Source organism: Emydura macquarii, unplaced genomic scaffold (assembly GCF_026122565.2).
Source record: "Emydura macquarii macquarii isolate MOO-44397 ecotype Brisbane River unplaced genomic scaffold, CSIRO-AGI_Emac_v2 contig_1390, whole genome shotgun sequence".
Taxonomy (NCBI): domain Eukaryota; kingdom Metazoa; phylum Chordata; order Testudines; family Chelidae; genus Emydura; species Emydura macquarii.
In genome coordinates, this window is record NW_027131527.1 from 13,209,644 (window position 1) to 13,230,006 (window position 20,363).

At 43.5% G+C, this 20,363-nt stretch overlaps 1 protein-coding gene across 3 annotated transcripts in view; it reads right to left on the reverse strand.

Annotated features, from left to right (window-relative positions):
* Nucleotides 1–20,363, reverse strand: part of CDH23 (cadherin related 23) — a 454,320-nt gene that overhangs the window by 428,842 nt on the left and 5,115 nt on the right. For all 3 annotated transcript variants that reach the window (XM_067552666.1, XM_067552664.1, XM_067552665.1), the window contains exon 2: nt 778–849. In XM_067552666.1, coding sequence (XP_067408767.1) covers nt 778–844 — 67 coding nt within the window. In that variant the 5' untranslated portion in view covers nt 845–849. The remainder of the gene's footprint in view (nt 1–777; nt 850–20,363) is intronic.

The following is a 20,363-nucleotide window of genomic DNA, read 5'->3' on the forward strand; positions in this document are numbered from 1 at the left end:
TGTAGTTGGTCCACGGTGCACAAAACAGAGAGCAGACACCTGCTACCACCATTTGTACAAAAACTGCCCCCAGGAGGTGCCAGCTGGCTTGGCATGTAACCATAATGTGTGAAAGTCTGCAAGGGTTTTGACCCCTCATTAAATACCTTCCAGCAGAACATAATGCAACAAACACGGTACTCACTGCATGTAGTTTCTCAGTCAGTCTTATTTTCATAAAAGAACATATTTCTCTCTCTCAGTCTACATATACAGTGTGAAACTGACTTAAAACTGCAGGTCCTGATTCTGTTTCAGGACTACTGTGACAGCAAACCTTGTTGGCAGATGAGCATCAACTATCAAGAACTGATAGACTCGATCAGAACTGATCTTCTCCAATATAATTATAATTATTTTCTTGTGGTAGTGCCTAGGGACCCCACTTACAAAGCAGGGCCCCCTTGTGGTATGCATAGACACACATAAGGCAGTCCCTGCCCCAGGGCGCTTACCATCTATGTACAGCCCACACCCCGTTTTCAAGAGTGGTGACTGGTTTCTTCTGTGGCTTTTCTCAAAGGCATCCATCTAACAATAGGTTCAATCACAGTGTGTTGGGCTAGAGAGATCACATACTCGGTAGAAAGATGAAGCCTTTCTGCTCCAAGAGAGAAACCCTCAAACGTGCAACTGTTAAGCTGTTTAAATGCAATCACACAGCTTGAAATAGAAAGATGGGCCAGGGAAAAGGAAGGAAGGATAATCAAGCATTGAACAAAGAGAAACTCTACTTACCCAAACAGACCAACTCCAAGACCAAGAGGGAGAGCAGAACGTTGCTGGCAGCAAAGTGACACTTCATGGTTCCTGACAAAGAAGAGGAGAGGCAAATTTAACATTTCAAGTCTAGTCAGTTTTGTGGATGACATCTTTCCCCCAAAGCACACTTATGCAGCTACAGTGAGGGACAAAATTCCTTCCAAACATATGGTACAGCAATGACATTGCAAACACAATTACCATGAACCCAGCCAGGCAGGAAGTCCGGAATGTATTGGCTGAAGGAGATAAACCAGAGTCCTTATATTAGGGGATGGAAAACCCATGAAAGCGTTAAGCATCACCCCAGACAAGAAGAGTGGGGAGACAGAGGAAGAAATACAGTTAATCCATGAAAAATACCATCTGACAGTTACTGGCATCAACAACCTCACAATAGAAACTGGTTAAAGCTGGCAGTGTGTGGTCATGCATTGTTTGGGCACAGAAAGCAAAAGGATGCCTCTTGGTGGGCATTCATCAGATGATGGCGAGCAGAGGTATCTAAAAGCCATAGCAAGTACTGAATACGTTCATAATGTTCAATTACACAGCTTCATGGAAATTAGAGATACAAGAGACCTATATCAGATTATCTTGTCCATAATTCTGGCTTTGCAGGATTGGACCCTACAGTTTAATACTGTGTTAAAACCAACTGTACGTGTCTCAAGAGATGGGATTTTTGCCATTTCCTTTGGGAGATTTTTTTCCCCACAATCTAAGATCTCACTGTTAGGAAAATCTTTGCTAATGCCCAGACAATTTTCTTTTGCTCATTTTAAATTTCGTTGCTGCTATTTATAACCTGTTGTATTATTCTAAACAACTCCTCTCCCTCTTTGGTTTTAAATCCTTCACAGTCATCATGTCTCCCTTAAGTATCCCAAACTATATTTAGCTCATTTAAGCTTGCCTCATTAGTTATTCCTTAATAAATATTGGACTCTTTCTAGTGTTTACTGAGGTGACCAGAATAAAACCCTGTATTCCAGAGACAGGCTCGCTAGAGCCAAAGAGAGGAATTACTGCCTTCCTGCTCCAAGTGATCCGAAACCTGCATCCTTTACAAAATTTCACTGTGACTGACAAGCCATTGCTTTCCAGATTTCTCCTTTCCATTGACTATCTGCATCTGAATAGCATTAAGACAAAAAGCAGCACATCTTTACTACTCTTAACACTCTTGATCCAATCAGGGTATAACTAGAAGTATAACAGGTATGTAGCTTATGACTGTATGCCATATAACTGTGTTCTATGGAAGACCTCATTCCTCCCTCACCTTGCACACCCACGTGCAAACCAGGGGTGGGAATTAAAGGGTTACAATTATTGGGTCAGATTCATCCCCGATTTAATTCCTTGAAGTCAATGGAGTTACACCAGGGATGAATTTGTCCCATTGTAGCTGGAAAGCAGGGTCAAATGACTGCTCGTGTCACAAATCAAAATGAGACTGATGTTTAATTCTTAGTCTCCTGAGGATGTTTGCTCATATCATAAGAATCATTACACAGTTCAACATGTTCGGCAGCGTCTGCTCAGGAGACGCCACTCCTGATTCAGGACTGGCACAGCAGGGGAGCTGCTTGTCTGGTCTGAGATGCCCAGGACAAGCTGTTAGAAGGCAGAGGACTGGGACAGCAGGAGGTCAGGGTTAAGCTGAGCTGGCAATATGGTATGGGAGCCCAGGATTGGTATAGCAGTGAATTATCAAGTTGTACTGGCAGAACTGTGTGAGAGACCAGAACTGGAATCACTAAAAATTCACCAGGAATTTAGAAGTATGATGCAGAAAATAACAGAGAACATATGAGCACATCCAAAGCTCTCAAACAAAGCACTGCTGTGAAATAGTTATGAGCTGGAAGAACATTCTGAGTAAATTAGCATGCAAACGAACACTTCAGTACTCCACTTAGCTTCTAGAATTTCCCAGGCTAGTATTAACAGAGCACATGGCTTCTTACAATGAAGCCACAGAATTAAAAATGAAAACAGAAATGGTTAGAATGGTCAGATGCTTTCATTGTTTTCAGATGATTAAATAAAAGACGAGAAAAAAAAAACCCCAAACCTTCCAAACCACAGAAAATTTGTATTTTCAAATGAGATCAATAGAAGGTCTTCTTATTGCATTGTGATCTCCTGACTGCAAACTACTAGCTGGGTTAGAAGCCTTGCAGAAATCCACGTGAACTCACCTCCTTGGTCACAGCAGCAGTTTTGAAAAAGCAACAATATGGGTAAAATGGATTCAGGTGTACAAGATTAGCGAGAATGGGGGAATTTGCACCTTCCATTCCCTTGCTCTTCCATTCCTAAAGGCCATGCATGACAGGAAGAGGCAGGTCTATGTCCTGGGATATATTGTGGAATATTGGTGGAAGTTGCTCCGTGGGTTTGATCTGCAAGGCACTGAGCAGTTTGGCAGCAATTGAGAAAGGAGCACATAAGCACACGCTTAACTTTTATGCAGCCCTTGGGAAGTAGTGAGGCACATGCTTAAGTGATTTACTGTATCGAGTTCAAGGTCTTGTTGTGTAGGTATGGAAATCTTCCCAGAATTAAAGTGGGACAGAGACTTCCAGGGCCCTCGCAGATTGAGGCACAAGTTACCAGTTTTGGCAAGCTGGGGACATACCCCTCAGCAAGTAACCTCGTAATATTAATAGTGATTCATCTGCACATACACTGAGCTGTCCTTATGAGGTGAGGCAGTGCAAACCAAGCATGGATATGCAGTCTGGGGCTGGGGGAAAGAGAGGTTGGGAGAGACAGAGAGCCTGTATATGATAGGAGCTGCTATCTTACTGACAAGTCATTAAACTAAGGTCCTATCTGCCTGTTTGTGGTAGTTGCGGTCCAACTGGGAGTCCACATACCAAAACACTTCACCCAGGATCCAGTGCTTTATTAGTTTGTCCCTGGAGTACAAGTGTTCCATGAAATTAAGTTTAGTGCATATTATTAGCTTTATACATATTTTTATGTCAGGCTCCAATTATTGGACCAGATCTTCAGCTAGTGTAAGCCACTGTAGCTCTGAAGACAGTGTGGGAATGCTGATTTACAACAGCTGAGGATCTTGGCCTTCATTTTACAGCATCCAGAAAAAGGCAGCCTTGAAGAGCTCCATTGATAACACCTTCAACCCAAGTTGTAAGCAGCCAGAGTTATGAACATACTAGGACCCTCGCTTGGTTGTGAAGAAACCTTTGTGCCCTTCTCCCACACCTGTGAACGAAGTTTCCAGGATAATATTCACATACCCTCAGCCAAAGAGCATCCCCCTTCTCCTTCAGTAAAGTCACATCACAACAGACCAAAGGAGACTAACTAGAAATAACACAATGAAAGTGAGCAAGAGATGGTTTGTGTCTAGTATTAAGGAAGGTTTGGGCACTAATGTTCATTTAAAAATGGAAAGGTTTGTAAGAGTTCATTAATTTATTTTCCCATTTTTTATTCCCCTCTTCAGCTGGGACTGGGGAGACTATTCTTTGGAGATCTCTAGCCCACCAGAACAGAACTAAAAGGGTCCAGTTAGTTTGCTAAAGGACCCAAACTAACCTGAAAACCAAAACTTTTGAGGCTCACTCATCGCTACTGGAAGTGTTCCCTATCAGACAAACGTGTGGAATAGCTCCCCTCCAAAGGAAGTGATGGATGCACCATTATCTGATTCATAAAACTAGAGCTCTCAAGGACAGTCTATAGGCAGCATTTATGCACTGGCTCCTGGGCAACGGACAAGATGACCAAAGAGAATTAGAGCCTGATCCAAAGCCCATCAATGTCAATGGAAAGACCTCTATTAACTTCATTGACCCTATTGGGATCAATCCCTTAGGCCCCAGAATTCAAGGGAAGATAGGAATTCTCCAGGGTGGCTCACTCATTCTTTGCTTGTGGAGATAAATCTAAAAATCTTAAACTTACCTCTGGAATAAGGGGGCAGGAGAAGGGTGCTGGGAGATTATTTTATTTTGAGGGTAAGAAGGTAAATATTTCAGCACAGTAATCACTAACTAGATTCATTTATATTATGTAGGGGAAGTGTCAGACTGAATTTAAAATTAACGTTGCTGTACACTGGGTGGATCTCTCTGAAATACTTCACCATCAAGAAATATTTAAAGGTGACCTGCAAAGAAAAAGAAACACGCACGTGTGCTTTGGTGGTGGGTTTTTTGGTGCTTATCTATGATATTTAAAGTAAACGTGAAAGGTTTCTTCGGGAAAAAACTGGGATCAATTCTGCCTCTTTTGTTTTTTAAAATTTAACCTTTGGAAATCATGCTTTCCCTGTTTTATCTGGAAGGCTCATTGAAGGTCTCAGATGTAAATGGAGAGCTCTCAGCCTTTAACTGAAGGAGCAGAGATGTTGAATCTTAAATAAACTAGTATTTTTCCCCCATGTTTCAGGCATTTGAATGACAGATATTAAGAAAAGTCTGAAATGTTCTAAATAAAGATAAATGAATTCCTTCTCTCAATTAATCTGATTTCACTTGTGTGATATTTCTTACCAGTTCAGCTCCCCATTGAGTCAAGCAGAAAAGTCAAGAGTAAACAAGACCTACATTTTTAATGTGAAAAAGAAGCCACCCCACCACATACAAATCTCAAGTCATGTGGCAGAGCCCATTCACTCATATCTATGCACAAGTCCACACACAGCTCAGACACCTTTCTCCAGTTTGTCCAGGTCATTCTGAATTATAATCCTATCCTCCAAAGCACTTGCAACCCCTCCCAGCATGAGACTCACCAGCGGAGAAAGCAGCACTTGTGGTTTTGAACTGGGGCCACCACAAGCCAGAGAGGGTGAAATGTTATTTTCCAACTTCTCAGAGTGCATTTCTGCGACAACCAGCAGTGGAAAAACCATTCAAATTATTTAGAAATAAAGACTGTTGACAGCCGCTCTTTTAAATTGAATGATAAGCTAAGCGTTGTATAGTCTAAATCACTTTTTCATCGCATAAGTAATTGCTTGAAATGCCATTTTGATTGTCTGTCTTCATTAATATTGCACTTCTCCACACTGGTTTCCAGAGATGGCTTTGTTTTGATATTGTGGATTTAGGAATTTCAAGGGAGAACTTCAAAATTCTGTGTTAGAGAGACTATCTAATTGTGCCTCATCTCTGAAAGAGATTCTTTGTAAAAAGAAGATAGCTGCAGAAATACAGTTTCTTGTATGTAAATCTAATAATAGGTCTGGATGGGTCATCCCAGGGAACTGAACCTAGAACCTCTGGATCTAAAAGCATGAGGTGCTACTGTTTAACTTGAATGATAAACTCTGTTAGTTTAGGTAGGGGCAGTAGCAGACTCGAGTCGCTAAGTAATCTGGCCACTAGAGGGCGATACAGACATACCTGCTCTAAAAATAAGCAACTCACACTTGTTAATCTGTGCCCCCACAGAGATTTTTACTGAGACAATATTGGCCTCTTACTCATAGCCTTCTCCCTTTCCCTTTTCCTTTCAGGCATCCCTAGGCCTACAGTGGTGGCTCTGTGCTGCATATTTTGATAGAGAAATGTGAGTGTTTTATTGTGACATGTGCATCACTCTGATGACCTTGGCTGGAAGTGGGGGTAGGATATTTAGATTACAGGCCCCAGCCCTACAATCAGTTCCGTGTTCACATGTGGAGCCTTGCTGACTTTCTGCCCACCAGACTGCAGGATTGGGGCTGCAATTAGTAGCCGTACATCTTCTAGGTTCATGGTCTTGATCCATAATGATTTCTAGGTTGGCACTAAGGCATCTCTGCATTTGGTTCAGAAGCCTGTTATTTTGGGGCACTGATCCCAGAAAACCAAAGATAAAAATGCCTCTTTCTAGGGACTCCATTTTCACTGTAGCATGCTGAGTTGCAGTCACTCCAGGTGGTGGATGCTCCAGATCCCCATTCCATGCCCTCACTGTAAATGAATCAAGGTGAAACTGGCAACAAGCGGCGGAGAAGCTGCCAGCGTTTCACTTAGAAGAATTATGGACTTACGCCACGTCTGGATTTGGTGTTTTGTGTATTGTTATCGGGCTGGGAAGTGTCAGTTTATTGGGCTGTGCACCTGTATTGGTTATTTTAAATGCACTGTTGGGACACTTCTGCGGGAGAGGAGTTGTTATACATACAAAGTACTCTTAATTGCTTCCGTCGGAACAGCAGCAGCTTCTGCATTGTCTGTGCCCTGTTGGCCACCATGCAGAAACATTTGGGCTGCTGCTGGCATTTTTATAATCCCAAACCTACAATGCCTTCCTCCCTTTCCCCCACCTGGTCTTCTCTTTCCTGAACATTACCACAATATTTGTGTCTTTAATATACAGTGTCAGTCTTTCTGTTTGCTGCATGCTGTTCCAAGAGCGTAAAGAAGAAATGAAAGTATAAATCAAAGCATCTCCCAAATGGCTTTTGTGTGGGGAACTGCTCATGACTCTCAGCCCCCGTCCCCAAACTGCCTCTCTAGATGCACATCACGCAATTAGCTAGCCTCTGCCCCACACCCTTTCTCCCTCCCCCATTCATAGAATAATTGCAGCTGGAACACGACAGCTGGGGCTACCCACTAATGGTATTTGCTTCCTTTTAGAAAAGACAAAAAAGATCACCAGCAACCCAACAGGGATCTCTGTGCACGCGCATGTGACATTCATCCACCTGTCAAGAAGGCTTCTTCTGCTGTGGCATTCTGACTGCCACCATTGCAGTGATTTTCCCTTCACACCTGGCTCTCTCTATTCCTTCTGCTCCCATTTATTCGGGAACAAAGGGAGTGGGAAACACATTTCTTTCTTCCGATAGCTCTCATCTAATCCATGGAGACGTCACTCCCCAGCAGAACAGAACAATGGTCTTTAAAATTTAGATAGAAAGACCCATATCAGCAACAACAACAACAAAATATCCACAGTGGAATCATGGCACGATGCAGAGGTTTTCTTTTTAAAAAAAAACCCATCCAGAGACAGTCTGCTGATGAGAACTTCCTTTTTCTCAACTCTTATTAGATAGCCACATACAGAACCATGACATGGGACTCGGGTACAGACAGACATAAGAAAACTTTAAACTGGGCTTCTTAACATTTTTTCTAACTCATATTTAAACATTTAGGGCCAAATTCTCATCTTCAATATGCATGCACTGTTATCCTGTCTTCACTTAGAGATGAGAAGCACCTCACTCTGGTTCCCAAACTTTGGATCTGCCTTGCTGCTCGAGCTTCTCTATAACAGGCTAAGCCAAAACAATGAACCTAAACATCTTCAAACTTTGGAGAAGCTTGGATTCAAATCAGAGCCCAGATTTGAACTTCAAGCACCTCTTTCAGACATAAATGAAGGATGGCATTTGACCTCTAGCACTTCTATGGACATTTGCATTACTTAATGTTGTCCAGAGCTTTGATGATCACTGGGAAATCATCAAGTACATTAAGACAGGAACTTAAGATACCGTCAGTTTAATCAGGGCAGAGTTAAATTTGGATCCCAAATGCATGACGCACTTCAGACTATGTCTACACTACAAATTTTGCCAGCATAACTTGGCTAGCACACAAACACATCCATGCCCAGCTGACATAGCTATGCCAGCAAAACCCCAGCATAGATACACCTATGCCAATAGAAAAGTGCTTCTGTCAGCATAGCTAAAGTCATGTAGGGAGGTGGTGTAGCTACGCCGGAAAAACTCCTCTTTCTGTTGGCACAGGCTGCATCAAAGACCTAGTCTACACCTAAAACTTAGGTCAACCTCACTCCATTGCTCAAGGCTGTGAAAAATGTCATGCTACATACACAACTTTGTTAGGTCAACCCAACCCCCTCCATAAAACGCAGCTAGGTCAATAGAAGAATTCTATCAACCTTGCTGTTGCCCCTCAAAGAGGTGGATTTCCTACACTGACAGAAAGAACCCTTCCATTGATGCAGGAAGCATCTACGCTAGTGACACAGCTGCAGCACAGTATCTCTGCTGCTGTAGTGTAAACATACCCTATGCCAGCATAGTTATGCTGCTTAGACATAGTTCAGTTCAGAGATTTGTTCCTACTAAGGCCAGGTGACCATGAACAAGTCAAGCTGGAAATTGTTTTTTTAAACTGTTAGTCTTTGAATTAACCGCGGGTTGAATCCTGTTGAGAACGGCTCAGCTTTGACAGAACCAAGAAGTGGTCCTACTGAAAGACACCCCTATGGCTTCTAGTTGTGAATGCAAGTTGTATTCCAAAAGCACCAGCGAATGGCAGCTTCCTAACATTTGCTAATAGCTAAAGAGTGCAAAAATATTTGGTTCCAACTTGACAAGAAACTGGGAGACACTTGCTAACTTGTGGATCTTTTGCAACACAAAGGCTTCACTTTTTGTCATGATTTGCTATTAGCACCTTCTGCTCAGAACTCTAACCCTCTTTCCTAGCTAGGTGTTTAAAATAAGCACATTTTACAGAAAAGTAAACTAAAGTTTAAAAAAAAATTACATTGGCATGAGCAATACACAAATCATAATTCCTGAAAATAACAAATTGCAGAACAGGGTAATCAGAAGTAAATTGATATTGATAAATAAGCTTTTCTTCCTCGCAGTAGGTGGTTTATTTTAATCTAATGACTTTTATATTTTCTGAGCTTTCAGATTCCATGATGAAGAGCCATCTGCACTGGAATTACAGAGCGCTTTAAAATATTGTAATTTTATGGCTCATTTTGTCAGGACTCTTGAAAATGAGATTTGTTCCCAGTGAAGAATTTTGCCCTCTTCTCCCCCGCCTCACTCTTGGGAGGGGGAGGGAAGGGGGGAGGAAGGAGGGACAAAAAACAACTTCCCTTGTTAAATAATACAGGCCAACATATCTGTAGACATTTGGTGCAGGTGCAAGCTACAGGGATATGAGAGAAGGTCTACTGAGGAGTACAAATATGGCTAGTGTGTTTTGGGAGACAAGAATACAACAATTTTTTGTGAACACCAAGGGGATGGGAAATGCTTAATATATAGATTTTAGTCTCCAGGTTACCTGATCTTGAGGATCTACGTACCCTTCACTAAGACTTCTCTCTCTTGGATAGCAAGACAAGGCAAGCAATTTCACAGAAGAATCGGGATCTCTTGATACCCCATGTGCTGAGTGACCAAGATGGGAACAGCACACCCATTTCTAAAATTATCATGACCTGGCTAAGGAAGCAAAGAGGGAAAGAATAGCTGTTCCAGGGGGTGACACTGCAAAAAGTTCCCTCCTGAATTGTACCTGGCAAAATGGAGAAGCAGCAATCTAACCTTAAATCTTACAACAAATCACATCCCTCAAGATCTATATCCCAGAGTCAGAGCAAGTGGCTAGGACAGACAGTCTCACGCATCATGAAAGAAAAGCATGTTTGAAAACATTTTATAAAATCAACTCCCTTGCCTTCCCTTCCGACCAGTGCACTAAAGTGGGGAGGGGGAATACATATGTGCCTTTTTCCTCCCTATCTTGTCAGAAGAGAAAAAGGAAAAGAGGGTGTCCTCAGTATAATCTGCAATGTATGACCTTAATGATGGGCATGCAATCGGTTGCAATACTGTACTAACACTGAGAAGCAGTGTCTGTTCAGAAACCCATTTGTCCTGTAATGCTCAGTTGCCAAATGTCAAATTCATCTCCTCCTTCTCCCCCCATGCAACTATGCACTATTTATGAAGGGAGACTGAGGAAGGTAAGAAAGACCCCCCCCCTTGCTATGCTAGGTGACTGCGATTAGGAATCCATTCAGCCATATTGGTATTACTACTACTATTCATTATTTGTACTGTGGGAGTGCCGACAGCTGCACTGTACGTACCCGTACCATGAAAATAGACCATCGCTGCCCCGATATGTGGTGTGCTGAGGACGGTGTTGGAACTGTAAACAATCATTTTAAGAGTGGGGGAATGGGGGGCACAGTGGTCCTGCTTGCAGGTTATAAGGCCTCTGCAGAGTCAGTCTGCAAAAAGCCACCTTCAAGTGAGGTAGGGCAAATTGTGCTTTACTGCCTAGGGAGCAGCCAGTTTTCTCTCTCTCTGCTTTTGGGTTCTTGTGTGATTTTGAATTCTAAGAAATAAAGTAGGTCATGTTGCAACCTTCCACCAAGCGCATTTCTGTTTTTTATCCAATGTCTTCATGTGTACGCACACAATACACAGAGGGAAAGGAGATCAATTCCTTGGGTAAAGTCCAAAGTTCCCAGCAGAGTGTCTCTGCAGTTGATCTGCTAATTACCATCTAATTCTACTGTCATTAGCAATCACCCTCCACTTGGGAAACCTCACTCTCTCTGGAAGGCAAACATTTTCTTCAGCAGACCCAACGACAAACACGCACATGAATTTGGTGTGCGCGCTTTGAGTCTGTTTATAGTTTGGATGGTGGGCAGACTCTACTCAGCCAAGGGTGCTGTGTTTAAAACAAACATAAAACAGGCACTGGGCTGCTGGCACAAAGTGGCAAACCACTGCAGGAAAGGCTAGGCACTATGGCCTGATTCGTTGAAGTCAATGGGAGATTTTCCAGTCCCTTAGACGTGCTCATATTTAAGTCAGTGGGAGTTTCATTATGTACCTCACTCAGAACAGGATCCAACCCCACCGCAGCAGCAGTTTGTAAGGAGGTGAATTCCCCCTCCTGCTCTGGGCTGGATACTTACAGACACTGCATGCTGTCCCAACTCCCCCTTTTCTGTGCTTTGGCTTGACTATGGTGTCAGGTTGTTGTGTGTGTAGGCCAAGCTCACTGCACACACCAGAGGCTTCTTGCATCCCTCCATTACTCCTGCCCCACCCCCACAAGCTCCCTGTGGGCCACCCTCCCATCTCCCCACTATTTCAGGGACTGTCTGCAGCCCTCCCCCCCCCCCCATTCACTCCTCTACCACGTCAGAGGCTCCATGTCTGCCATGTCCCTCTCCCTCCATACCATTGTTCCTCTCCCCCAGGGGCTCTGTGGGCACCCCAATTTTCCCCCTTCCCCCAATGCCTGCATTACCCTTCCCCCAGGACCAAGAAATTCCAATTCTCACCTCTGCCGGGGCTCTGTGCGCCCCGCACCCCCCATGCAGGGTGTGAGCATTTTAAAGGCGCATTGAGAGGAAGGGCAGAGCTGAGATGGGAGGTAGTGCTACGCTGGAAGATGTAAACAGCTGCTATCATCTGGTGCTTTCATCTATACAGACAATTACAGAGGTGGTTGAAGTGGCTGATTCTGATCATTTCACCAAAACCAACTGGGTTCCTGCCACTGTTGCCTAGAGCATTCCCTGAAAGACTGGCATTGGTCAGAGGCGGTGCTCAAAAGTTATCATGGTATAGACAAACACCACTGGGCTGAGTGTTAGACTTTGCTTCCCTCAACCAACTGGCAGGACACACAACAAAAACAACCACCCCTCCCCCACCCCCAACAATCAGCTTTTCATCCATAGATCTTGAAGTGCTTTACAAATGAGGTCAGGATCATTGTCCCCATTTCACAGCTGGGAAATGGAGGCCCAGAGGCATGGACCGTGACTCAGATTTCAAGTCCCAGTTCAGAGTCCTATCCACTAGGTCACACTACCCCTCATGGAACAAAGACTTCAGCCTAAATTTTCTCCCTATACTTGGCTGTTCCTAGCATTTCCCCTGCAGGACCTCTCTGTTCCACACCCTCCATCCTTCCCTCTGATACCCTGGTGTGACCTAACAAGATCCACCTGCTGGTATGACTCATGAGGAACTACAAAGTACTTTCCTAGCAGCTATCATCAAAATGACTCAAAGAGGAGCCCTGAATGCTCATATTTTGGCCCAGAACCTGCCATCTTGTTGCAGTGTATTTGTACCTACACATATCCTGCATGGAAGCTTTCTAGTGTGGGAAATTTTTGCTAGTCCACATTTGAACAAGACATTCTCCTCTGTCATACAACAATTGTTTTGCAACTTTCAAAGACATCCGTGGAGAGGACTTGATTCAGGTGCAGCACCTTCATTTTGTACGTACTAAATAAGAATAACCACTTAGTTTCAAATGTACACGAGTCAGATCACTAATCGCGAACGTCCCAGGCTCAGAATTGGAATCTGTGGATTAATGGCCTAAGCAGCAGCGCTAGAAGAGTAGCAGGGAGTTGCAGCTCAGGATTGCTGTGCATTGACAGGACTGCTTGGGGTGAATTTGCCCAGCACTTGCCTAGAGCAATGTTTCTCAACCTTTTTGATACCAGGGGCCGGCTTGCTGCCTTCCTAAACTGTGTCAGGGAGATCTCAGGGACCAGCGCCAGTCCATGGACCGATCATTGAGAAACACTAGCCTGGAGTACATCTATCCGTTGTATCGGCCCATTAAACACTAACAAAAAGAAAGCCTATCCTCTTTTCCTTAAGTTGTTCTTTCCTCCCCTCTGCAGAATTCTGGATGCAAAAGCTAAACACGGCAAGTTCTGTAACGAACCTTATTGATTTCAAAGCTGGAAATCCACAAGCATCAGATATCAAGCTACATTTTAAAGCCCTTCCAAATCTTTCTGTTCCTCCCCCCCAACCCCAAAAACAGACATCACTGAAAATCCATTTCAGTATCAGTAGAAGAACCAAACACACACACAGAGGATGTAGTGGGATGGACTCCAAGGATTTCATCATTCTTTTCCGTCTCTAACTACTCCGATGTCAGTTTTGGTGTTTGCATCGCTAAATAAACAATCTGTGTGACTACTGTCCATTTCTACAGTTGTGGAGCAGTGGATCAAAAGGGCAAATCTCAGAAAAGCCCAAAGGGTGCTCCAGAAGCACAAGTCACTCTAAGCAGTCTCAACCGCAAAAGCTTTCAAATCATTTTTCTCTTCATCCAAATCAAGAGAGAGAGAGAATGTCCTTGCTGATTTTGCACAAAGCTCACTTAACTCTCAGGGAGAGGCACTTTTCTGCTACAGACCATTCCAAGGCCCACTCACTGTTCAAGCTAATGAAACTGACACTTTGCCTGATATAGTAACACCGTGGGCCCGCTGTGGCTAATCACTCGCTAGTTGAAACCTTTTAAAAATTGAGGGTAGTGAGAGGAAGGGAAGAAGGGCTACTTTGAACAGTCAGTCCCAAGCTACCACATCATTCTCTCCAAGAAGGACAGAAACAACATGAAAAACAAAATACTTATCATGAAACAAACTATTTTGCAACTTATTAAATGTTCAGTGGTTAAACAGCCACAACACACACACTCATGCAAACATTCCTGATCAGTTGCTGAGGTCCCATTAAGCTATTCTGTCATTTTTCCCCAAATTTCTTTCCCCTTCGTTGCAATTTACCAAGGTTTAGGTACAAAATATTCTCTTTCCTTCCTCCTCAGCCTCCTTCCTCCCTCGACTCTTTAATTTATGACACTCCAGTGAGCCCACGAGTCACTTCTCAGAAGAGGTGGTGATGTCAAACCCTCAGACTGGGACTAGGAATGGGGCAAAGCAACGAGGATTAAAAACAGAACATCTAAAACGTCAGCCTTTGTTGAGATCTGGAGGCCATCGGTTAGCTTTTCACTACATTCCCTCCTGGGTCTGGCTCTGTAGTTCCAATCAAAAGAAAAGCTGTTCTTGTTTCTGCCCAGCTCTTCAGGTTTAAAGAGGAGATTTTGATAGTTGGCATGAAGGTCTGAGCTTTTGGGCACTTGTCTCTGACACTGCATTCCCATGGTAGCCTCTTCTGATCAGCTTTGTTGAACGTGGACATCCACTAAGCAATGCCAAGACTACCCAAGTTCTAACCCCATATACAATGGGTCCAGTATGAAACTTGGGATGATTTTTTTTTTTTCTTAAAAGAGGGAGAGCCTTCCTCTTCAGTTGTTCCAGACCCACTGGTCAGGAAGAGGGGGAGGGTTACAACACCAGCCTCTTGGTAATCACTAAGGATGTGGTGGGGAGGGAAGAATGGAGAGAAAAAACACGAACCAAGAGAAGTGGGGGAAGAGGAAAGAAATTACCACTTCCTCAGTCCTTAGCTTCAGCTGAGTCCCATCTCGTCTGCCCACTGTACATCTGGCCCATAGGCTCCTTACAGCAGGGATCTTGACCCCATGTTTGAAAAGCCCCAAGCACATGTTGGATGCTACATAAAACACCACAAATGGGAAAACAAATACAGGAAAGAGGGCAGCAAGGTGTAATAGAGCTTCACAGAAATAGGTCATTTTTAGATGCTGTCAATGTCTGGCAGAGGCTCTTGTATCTGTGGAAGAAACCCACCTCCAGTCAACTACAGGACCACAGTTTGTGCTGCTAAGGCTGGTCTTGTGTACCTTTATTTAAATGTTCATAGCCAGCTTTCACTCCTTCTTTCAGGGTGATCCCCTGTAAAGGTAGCTCTGGCACACCCCAGCCCCACACTGCAGTACTTCAGATACACCAAAAGAAGCCCTCACCACCAAAGTGCGTTTCTGTGTCAGTTTGGTGACGCACTGATCCATGCTCGAAATCCATCAGAGACAGTGTACAAGATTAGCCTGTTGTTCACAGAGTGCGTTCTCTCTCTCTCTCTCTCTCACACACACACACACGAATTAGCTTCAACCTCCAACGTACCAGGTCTAAGAAAGAGAAGCAAATGTGCCAATGTTCCTGCAGGTCTGTCCCACTGGAAAAAAGAGGATGGATATAATAAAAGCTCACTACAGCTCCTACTAGCTCAGCAGAGCCAAAGACGCTTCTCTGCACAAGGACCACAAAGGTTTCCATTTCAAGCCTTAACTACTATGATGGTGCAGCCCACGCACAAAGCCAGCCCAGCCCAACCCTTGGTGAGGCACCCTGCTGCTTGTCCATCTCCACTTAGAGCATCTGGTAATGTCTAGGTATCCTCTTTATTCTCCTAGGTGACTTCATCTCAACCTGGAAAGCCCCAGTGTTCCTTGGGGCATGGAATCGGCAACAGGAATGTTATTTTCTCACAAACCAGCACCATGCACTGCAGTTTTACATATAGAGTGCGCTGACTGGTCAGAAGTGTATTGCTCCCTGCCCTGTTACAGAAGAAAAGGAAAATTCAAAGCTTGGGAAGAGAAGAAAGCCAAGGAATCAGCCTGTGTACACAGAGCAGCATTGCAACTCTCAAAGCAGTCTGTGCAAGTCGATCGGACCAGACAGGAAGAAGCCATCATTATCTGCCCTGATGCACTGAAAATCTGATCTGTAAAACTATATGGCCCCAATCTTGCAAACACTTAGTTACATACTTAACTTTCAGTAAATGAGGAGTCTTATGAATGTCAGTGGGGCTACTTGTTACAAATAATAAAAAAAAGTATTACCACTGTGTCCTAAGAGCCCTAGTCATGGACTTAGGATCCCATTGTGCTAGGTGCTGTACAAACATGTGTTTGAAGTTAAACATGGACCTATGTGTTTGTAAGCTCAGGTCCTAAACACACAAAGTAGCATTTTTACATAGTTGCCACTATTACAGTGAATGGAATTTTGCAGGAGAAACTGAAATTCCAGGGGCTGTTGTGAACAAGTGGGATGAGTTTGCCCAATGAGCATAAAAGGACATGTAATCAGAGAGCAAGCACTACATTTAAAATTCTACAGCGATGATGTCGAGACATACTCTTTCTCTGCACATACATGCTCATGGCAACAGTAGCAGCAACAGCTGGGACCCTTTATGCACTAAAGAAAGAGAAAGGGACAGCCCCCGCTCAAGCAAATCTTGTATCCTCAGCTAATTAAAAAGGGATCCGTGTTTAAAGTTATCTGCTTAGAGAGCAGCCAATACATTTAAGAAATATGACAAATTAAATCAATTTTAAGATACAGTTCTCAGTACTCCTTGGAGGCCATGGGGGGGGAGAGGGGAGGGAAAATACACAAACATCTCATTGCTTTTATTTCTGGTTTTTTAAGCAATATACATATAGTATAGTGTTGTGGAGCAATCTTGTTAGCAAGGACGCTGCATGTTAGTCTGAAGATAATTACATGGGGCCATATCTCACTATCTATTTTTATGTATAACACCCCATTTATTTTAATTCCCATGAGCAAAAGGGTGGCAGAATACAGCCCAGGAGTTGGGAGCCTCGTTAACCAATTGATCACAGCTCTCCCCCAAATCATTCTGAACTTGTGGCATGCAGGGGCAACTCTAGCAAGCCCCACAGTTACTCTCAGAGCTGGGTAGAAACCAGAATTTCCATTTCATGGGAAATTCCATGTCTTTGAATTCCAAATAGGAATGAAACATCGAATTTTGAAGTTTCCCACAAAATGATTTAATTATTTTTTTCTTTCCCAAACAAAAGTCAAACAAATCATTTCGTTACAATAAAAAAAATTAATTTCAATGTTGTCTTTATTTTACATTATAAGGCGTAACAAAATTTTACAAAAATTAAAAAGTCCTTTCAAAAGGGGAAAAAAGTCAAGGGTTCCAGAATGGAATGTTTTGATATTTTTTCTAAACAAAATTTCTTCTAAACCAACACATTCCCACAGATAACCAGGTAGCTGCCTCCCACATGCCCCCTTGTGGTCAGAGGTAGCACTGCAGCATCTTGCCTCAGTTTCCCTCTCTCATAAGACTCCTCAAGAACTCCACCTCACAGTTCAATGGTAATTAAAACTCTCCCCTTCAGGGGTGCAATTTACTTAGTCCTTACACTCTTGCCCTCCAGGCCCCAACCCCAGTTCAGTGAATTTCCTCCTCTCCCCCTCCCTTGAGTCAGGAGACCCCAGCCCTCCTTCTCAGAGCTGGGTTCAGTTCCTTTCCTCCATGCAGGAGCTAGTCTTGCTCTCCACAACACTTGCCTACAGCAGTTTCCTCGGCCCAGCTGCAGCTTTTCAGGCTTCCCTCCTGTATGGAACTCCTGGTTCCACCTAGCTAGAGTCTCCCTGGCTCTCACTCTAGCCCCTTTTAAGTCTCACACCCAACACAGATTTATCCGGGCAGGGATAATTAGACAGGCTGGCTGGCCCGAGGCCTCCCGGCCCTTAAAGGGGCAGGACACGCTGTTACACAGCAGAACATTTTGATTTAGATGAATCGGCATTTTCTGACGTTAAAAGGTTCCATCGGAAAATGTTCAGCCAGCTGTAGTTACTCATTATACTTTATGCTGCATTCACAGCCTCCTTGTTACTGGGCAACACATCAGGCGGGATCTGTTGGGAAGGAAAGGAGCAGGTAATTTGCATCTTCTGCAAAAACAAATGAGGAAGAGAGCAGGTGACAGGGAGCTATCCACGGTGATGATCTTTCACCCCATTGCATACTTGGAATGAAATCCAGGCTGCTTTCCGACACATACATACCTCTCAAGTTAAAACTGTAGCACTGCTAGAGATGGGATCCCTCATCCAAATTTTGAGGAAGCCAGACCCTTCCCCTCAAACACAGCCATGGTTGCAGGTCAGAAACAGCTGATTTACATGGGCCTGAAAACTCATGAAACCTGCAGCACCACTAAGCAGTGGCGAGGGGCAGCGCCAGACAAATTGGAAACAGATGGGGATAAGAGGGACATGAGAGAGAAACAGAGAAGGAGATTCTCTTCTCCACTTACCCTGGGACTTGTCTGAAGAGTCGAATCAGTCATTTTGCATAAAGAAATGTGTATTTTACAGTAAACTCTCCAGTTACATAAAGGACCCAAGAGTTACAGGGAAGTCCTCAGGCACTGCACACTGCTTGTAGTTCAGCGACATTGTCCTTTCTGTGCTGACCTCTTCTTTACTGATCAGCACCAGGCTCCCAAGGACCCTAGAGAGAGTTAATTAAACTTTGCTGGTGGTTGCAATGGCCTTGACCCCACTCTGGGCTCTCTGCTCTCTATATCCAGAGCTAACTTGGATTCTGCTCTTCCTCTCCTTTCTGCCTGCAATAGAGTTCTAAGTTGCTGTTTCTCCTCACAGAGCTCAGTTATTAATCTGGGACAGGCAGTAATAGTTTCTTTTCTCTTCGTTCTTCTCCTCAACCAGGCTGCCTCAGCCCGTCCGCTTCTTGTTTAATAGTTATGCAAAATAAAACTTACGCGGTCAAGAATCTGGTTTATTTTTTAATTGAATGTTAGTAACTAAACTGTTTTTTCCAGCCATGTTTAAAATTGTAATTAAAGCATGGTCTGATAATGATTTGTATTATGATAGCACCTAGAACCCCATTGTGCTGCGTGCTGTACAAACACAGAGCAAAAAGGCAAAGAGCCCCAGAAAGTTTACAGTCTAAATTAGGCCAGAACGCCATTGTAGCCAAATGGGAGGCTACACATTTTGACTGGCCAATATAAACAGGGAGCCAATTGTGTTAGAAGAGTTTGTCTAACCAATGCTCTTGAGACTAGAGCATACTAACAAAAGCTCCAACTGTCATGAGCCAGTGCTAGACCATTGGGGGCCTATTCAGGAATATTTTGGCCCCCTCTCACCGCCACCCAATACTAAAACAGGCAAGTTCTTATCATAAAAAGTGAATAGGGGACCGCTTTGAGCTGCTTGGGGCCCTAAGCAATTGCTTAGTTTGTTTTTCCCAGCACTGGCTCTGCCACATGCCCCCATCCCACTAAGAATAAACAAACAAATAGCGAGATGTACTATTCTTATATAATTTGGGCCCATCCCTCACAGGCCAGACATAGTGAGCTGGTCAGAAAAGGATTTGTTTTCCACTGAAGAATGTTAATGAAAGTGATTATTTTTGTTTGTTTTGTTTTGATCAATTTCCCTTCAATACATTTCTCTCTTTAAAAAAAAAATTAAAAAACCTGAAAACCCAATAATTTTTTTTAAAACAATTTGTAAAAAATTGGCTTTTTTCATAAAAAATCCATTTTTCCATTTCAATATTTTATTTTATTCATTTATCTGACGTTGCCCCCAACTCTCTGTAGCTAGAAAGCAGCCCTGTTTGGCTATAGTTTTGTTTAAACTGTTCTTAGGAGTGATTGCAGCTGAGGTCTAATTCAAACCCTTGCTCCTGTGGCACATTCACATTCCTATACTGGACACTTTTTTGGAAGTTGTCTTCTTCCTTTCTATACTATCTGCCTTAAAAAGTTTGGAGTCTTTCACTGCTTCCTGCCTTGCATCCAAAAATCAAAAGCAGGCGTGATTTCGCCTTTGACTTTGTCATTGTCATGTCAATTTCCTTGGGTCCAAGACTTGGCATGTGCCAAAAATCAAAACCACTCTGTGTCATTTCATCTGTAATCACTATGCATCCTCCCTCCCAACTTGGTCTCTGTCATCTACTCAAGTGGCAGCCTGCTCACCCCAATATTTACTCAAGAAGAAACTTGCACTCCCAACAGCCCACATCATGGAAGAAAATAAATACGCAATGTAAACACATACTCTAGCATCAGATCAGCTGATTTCTTGGTATGCAGTGCATTCCTCGCACTGACATTCCCACAAGTTATGCATGCTCTTGTACTTCCTAAAGGTCCCTTCCAGTCACCAACATGGCACTGTTACTTGGTAGTGGCCCAGGCAGCTGCTGCAGCCTTGGGATAGGCAGAAATCTTTTGATTAGGTGTTTT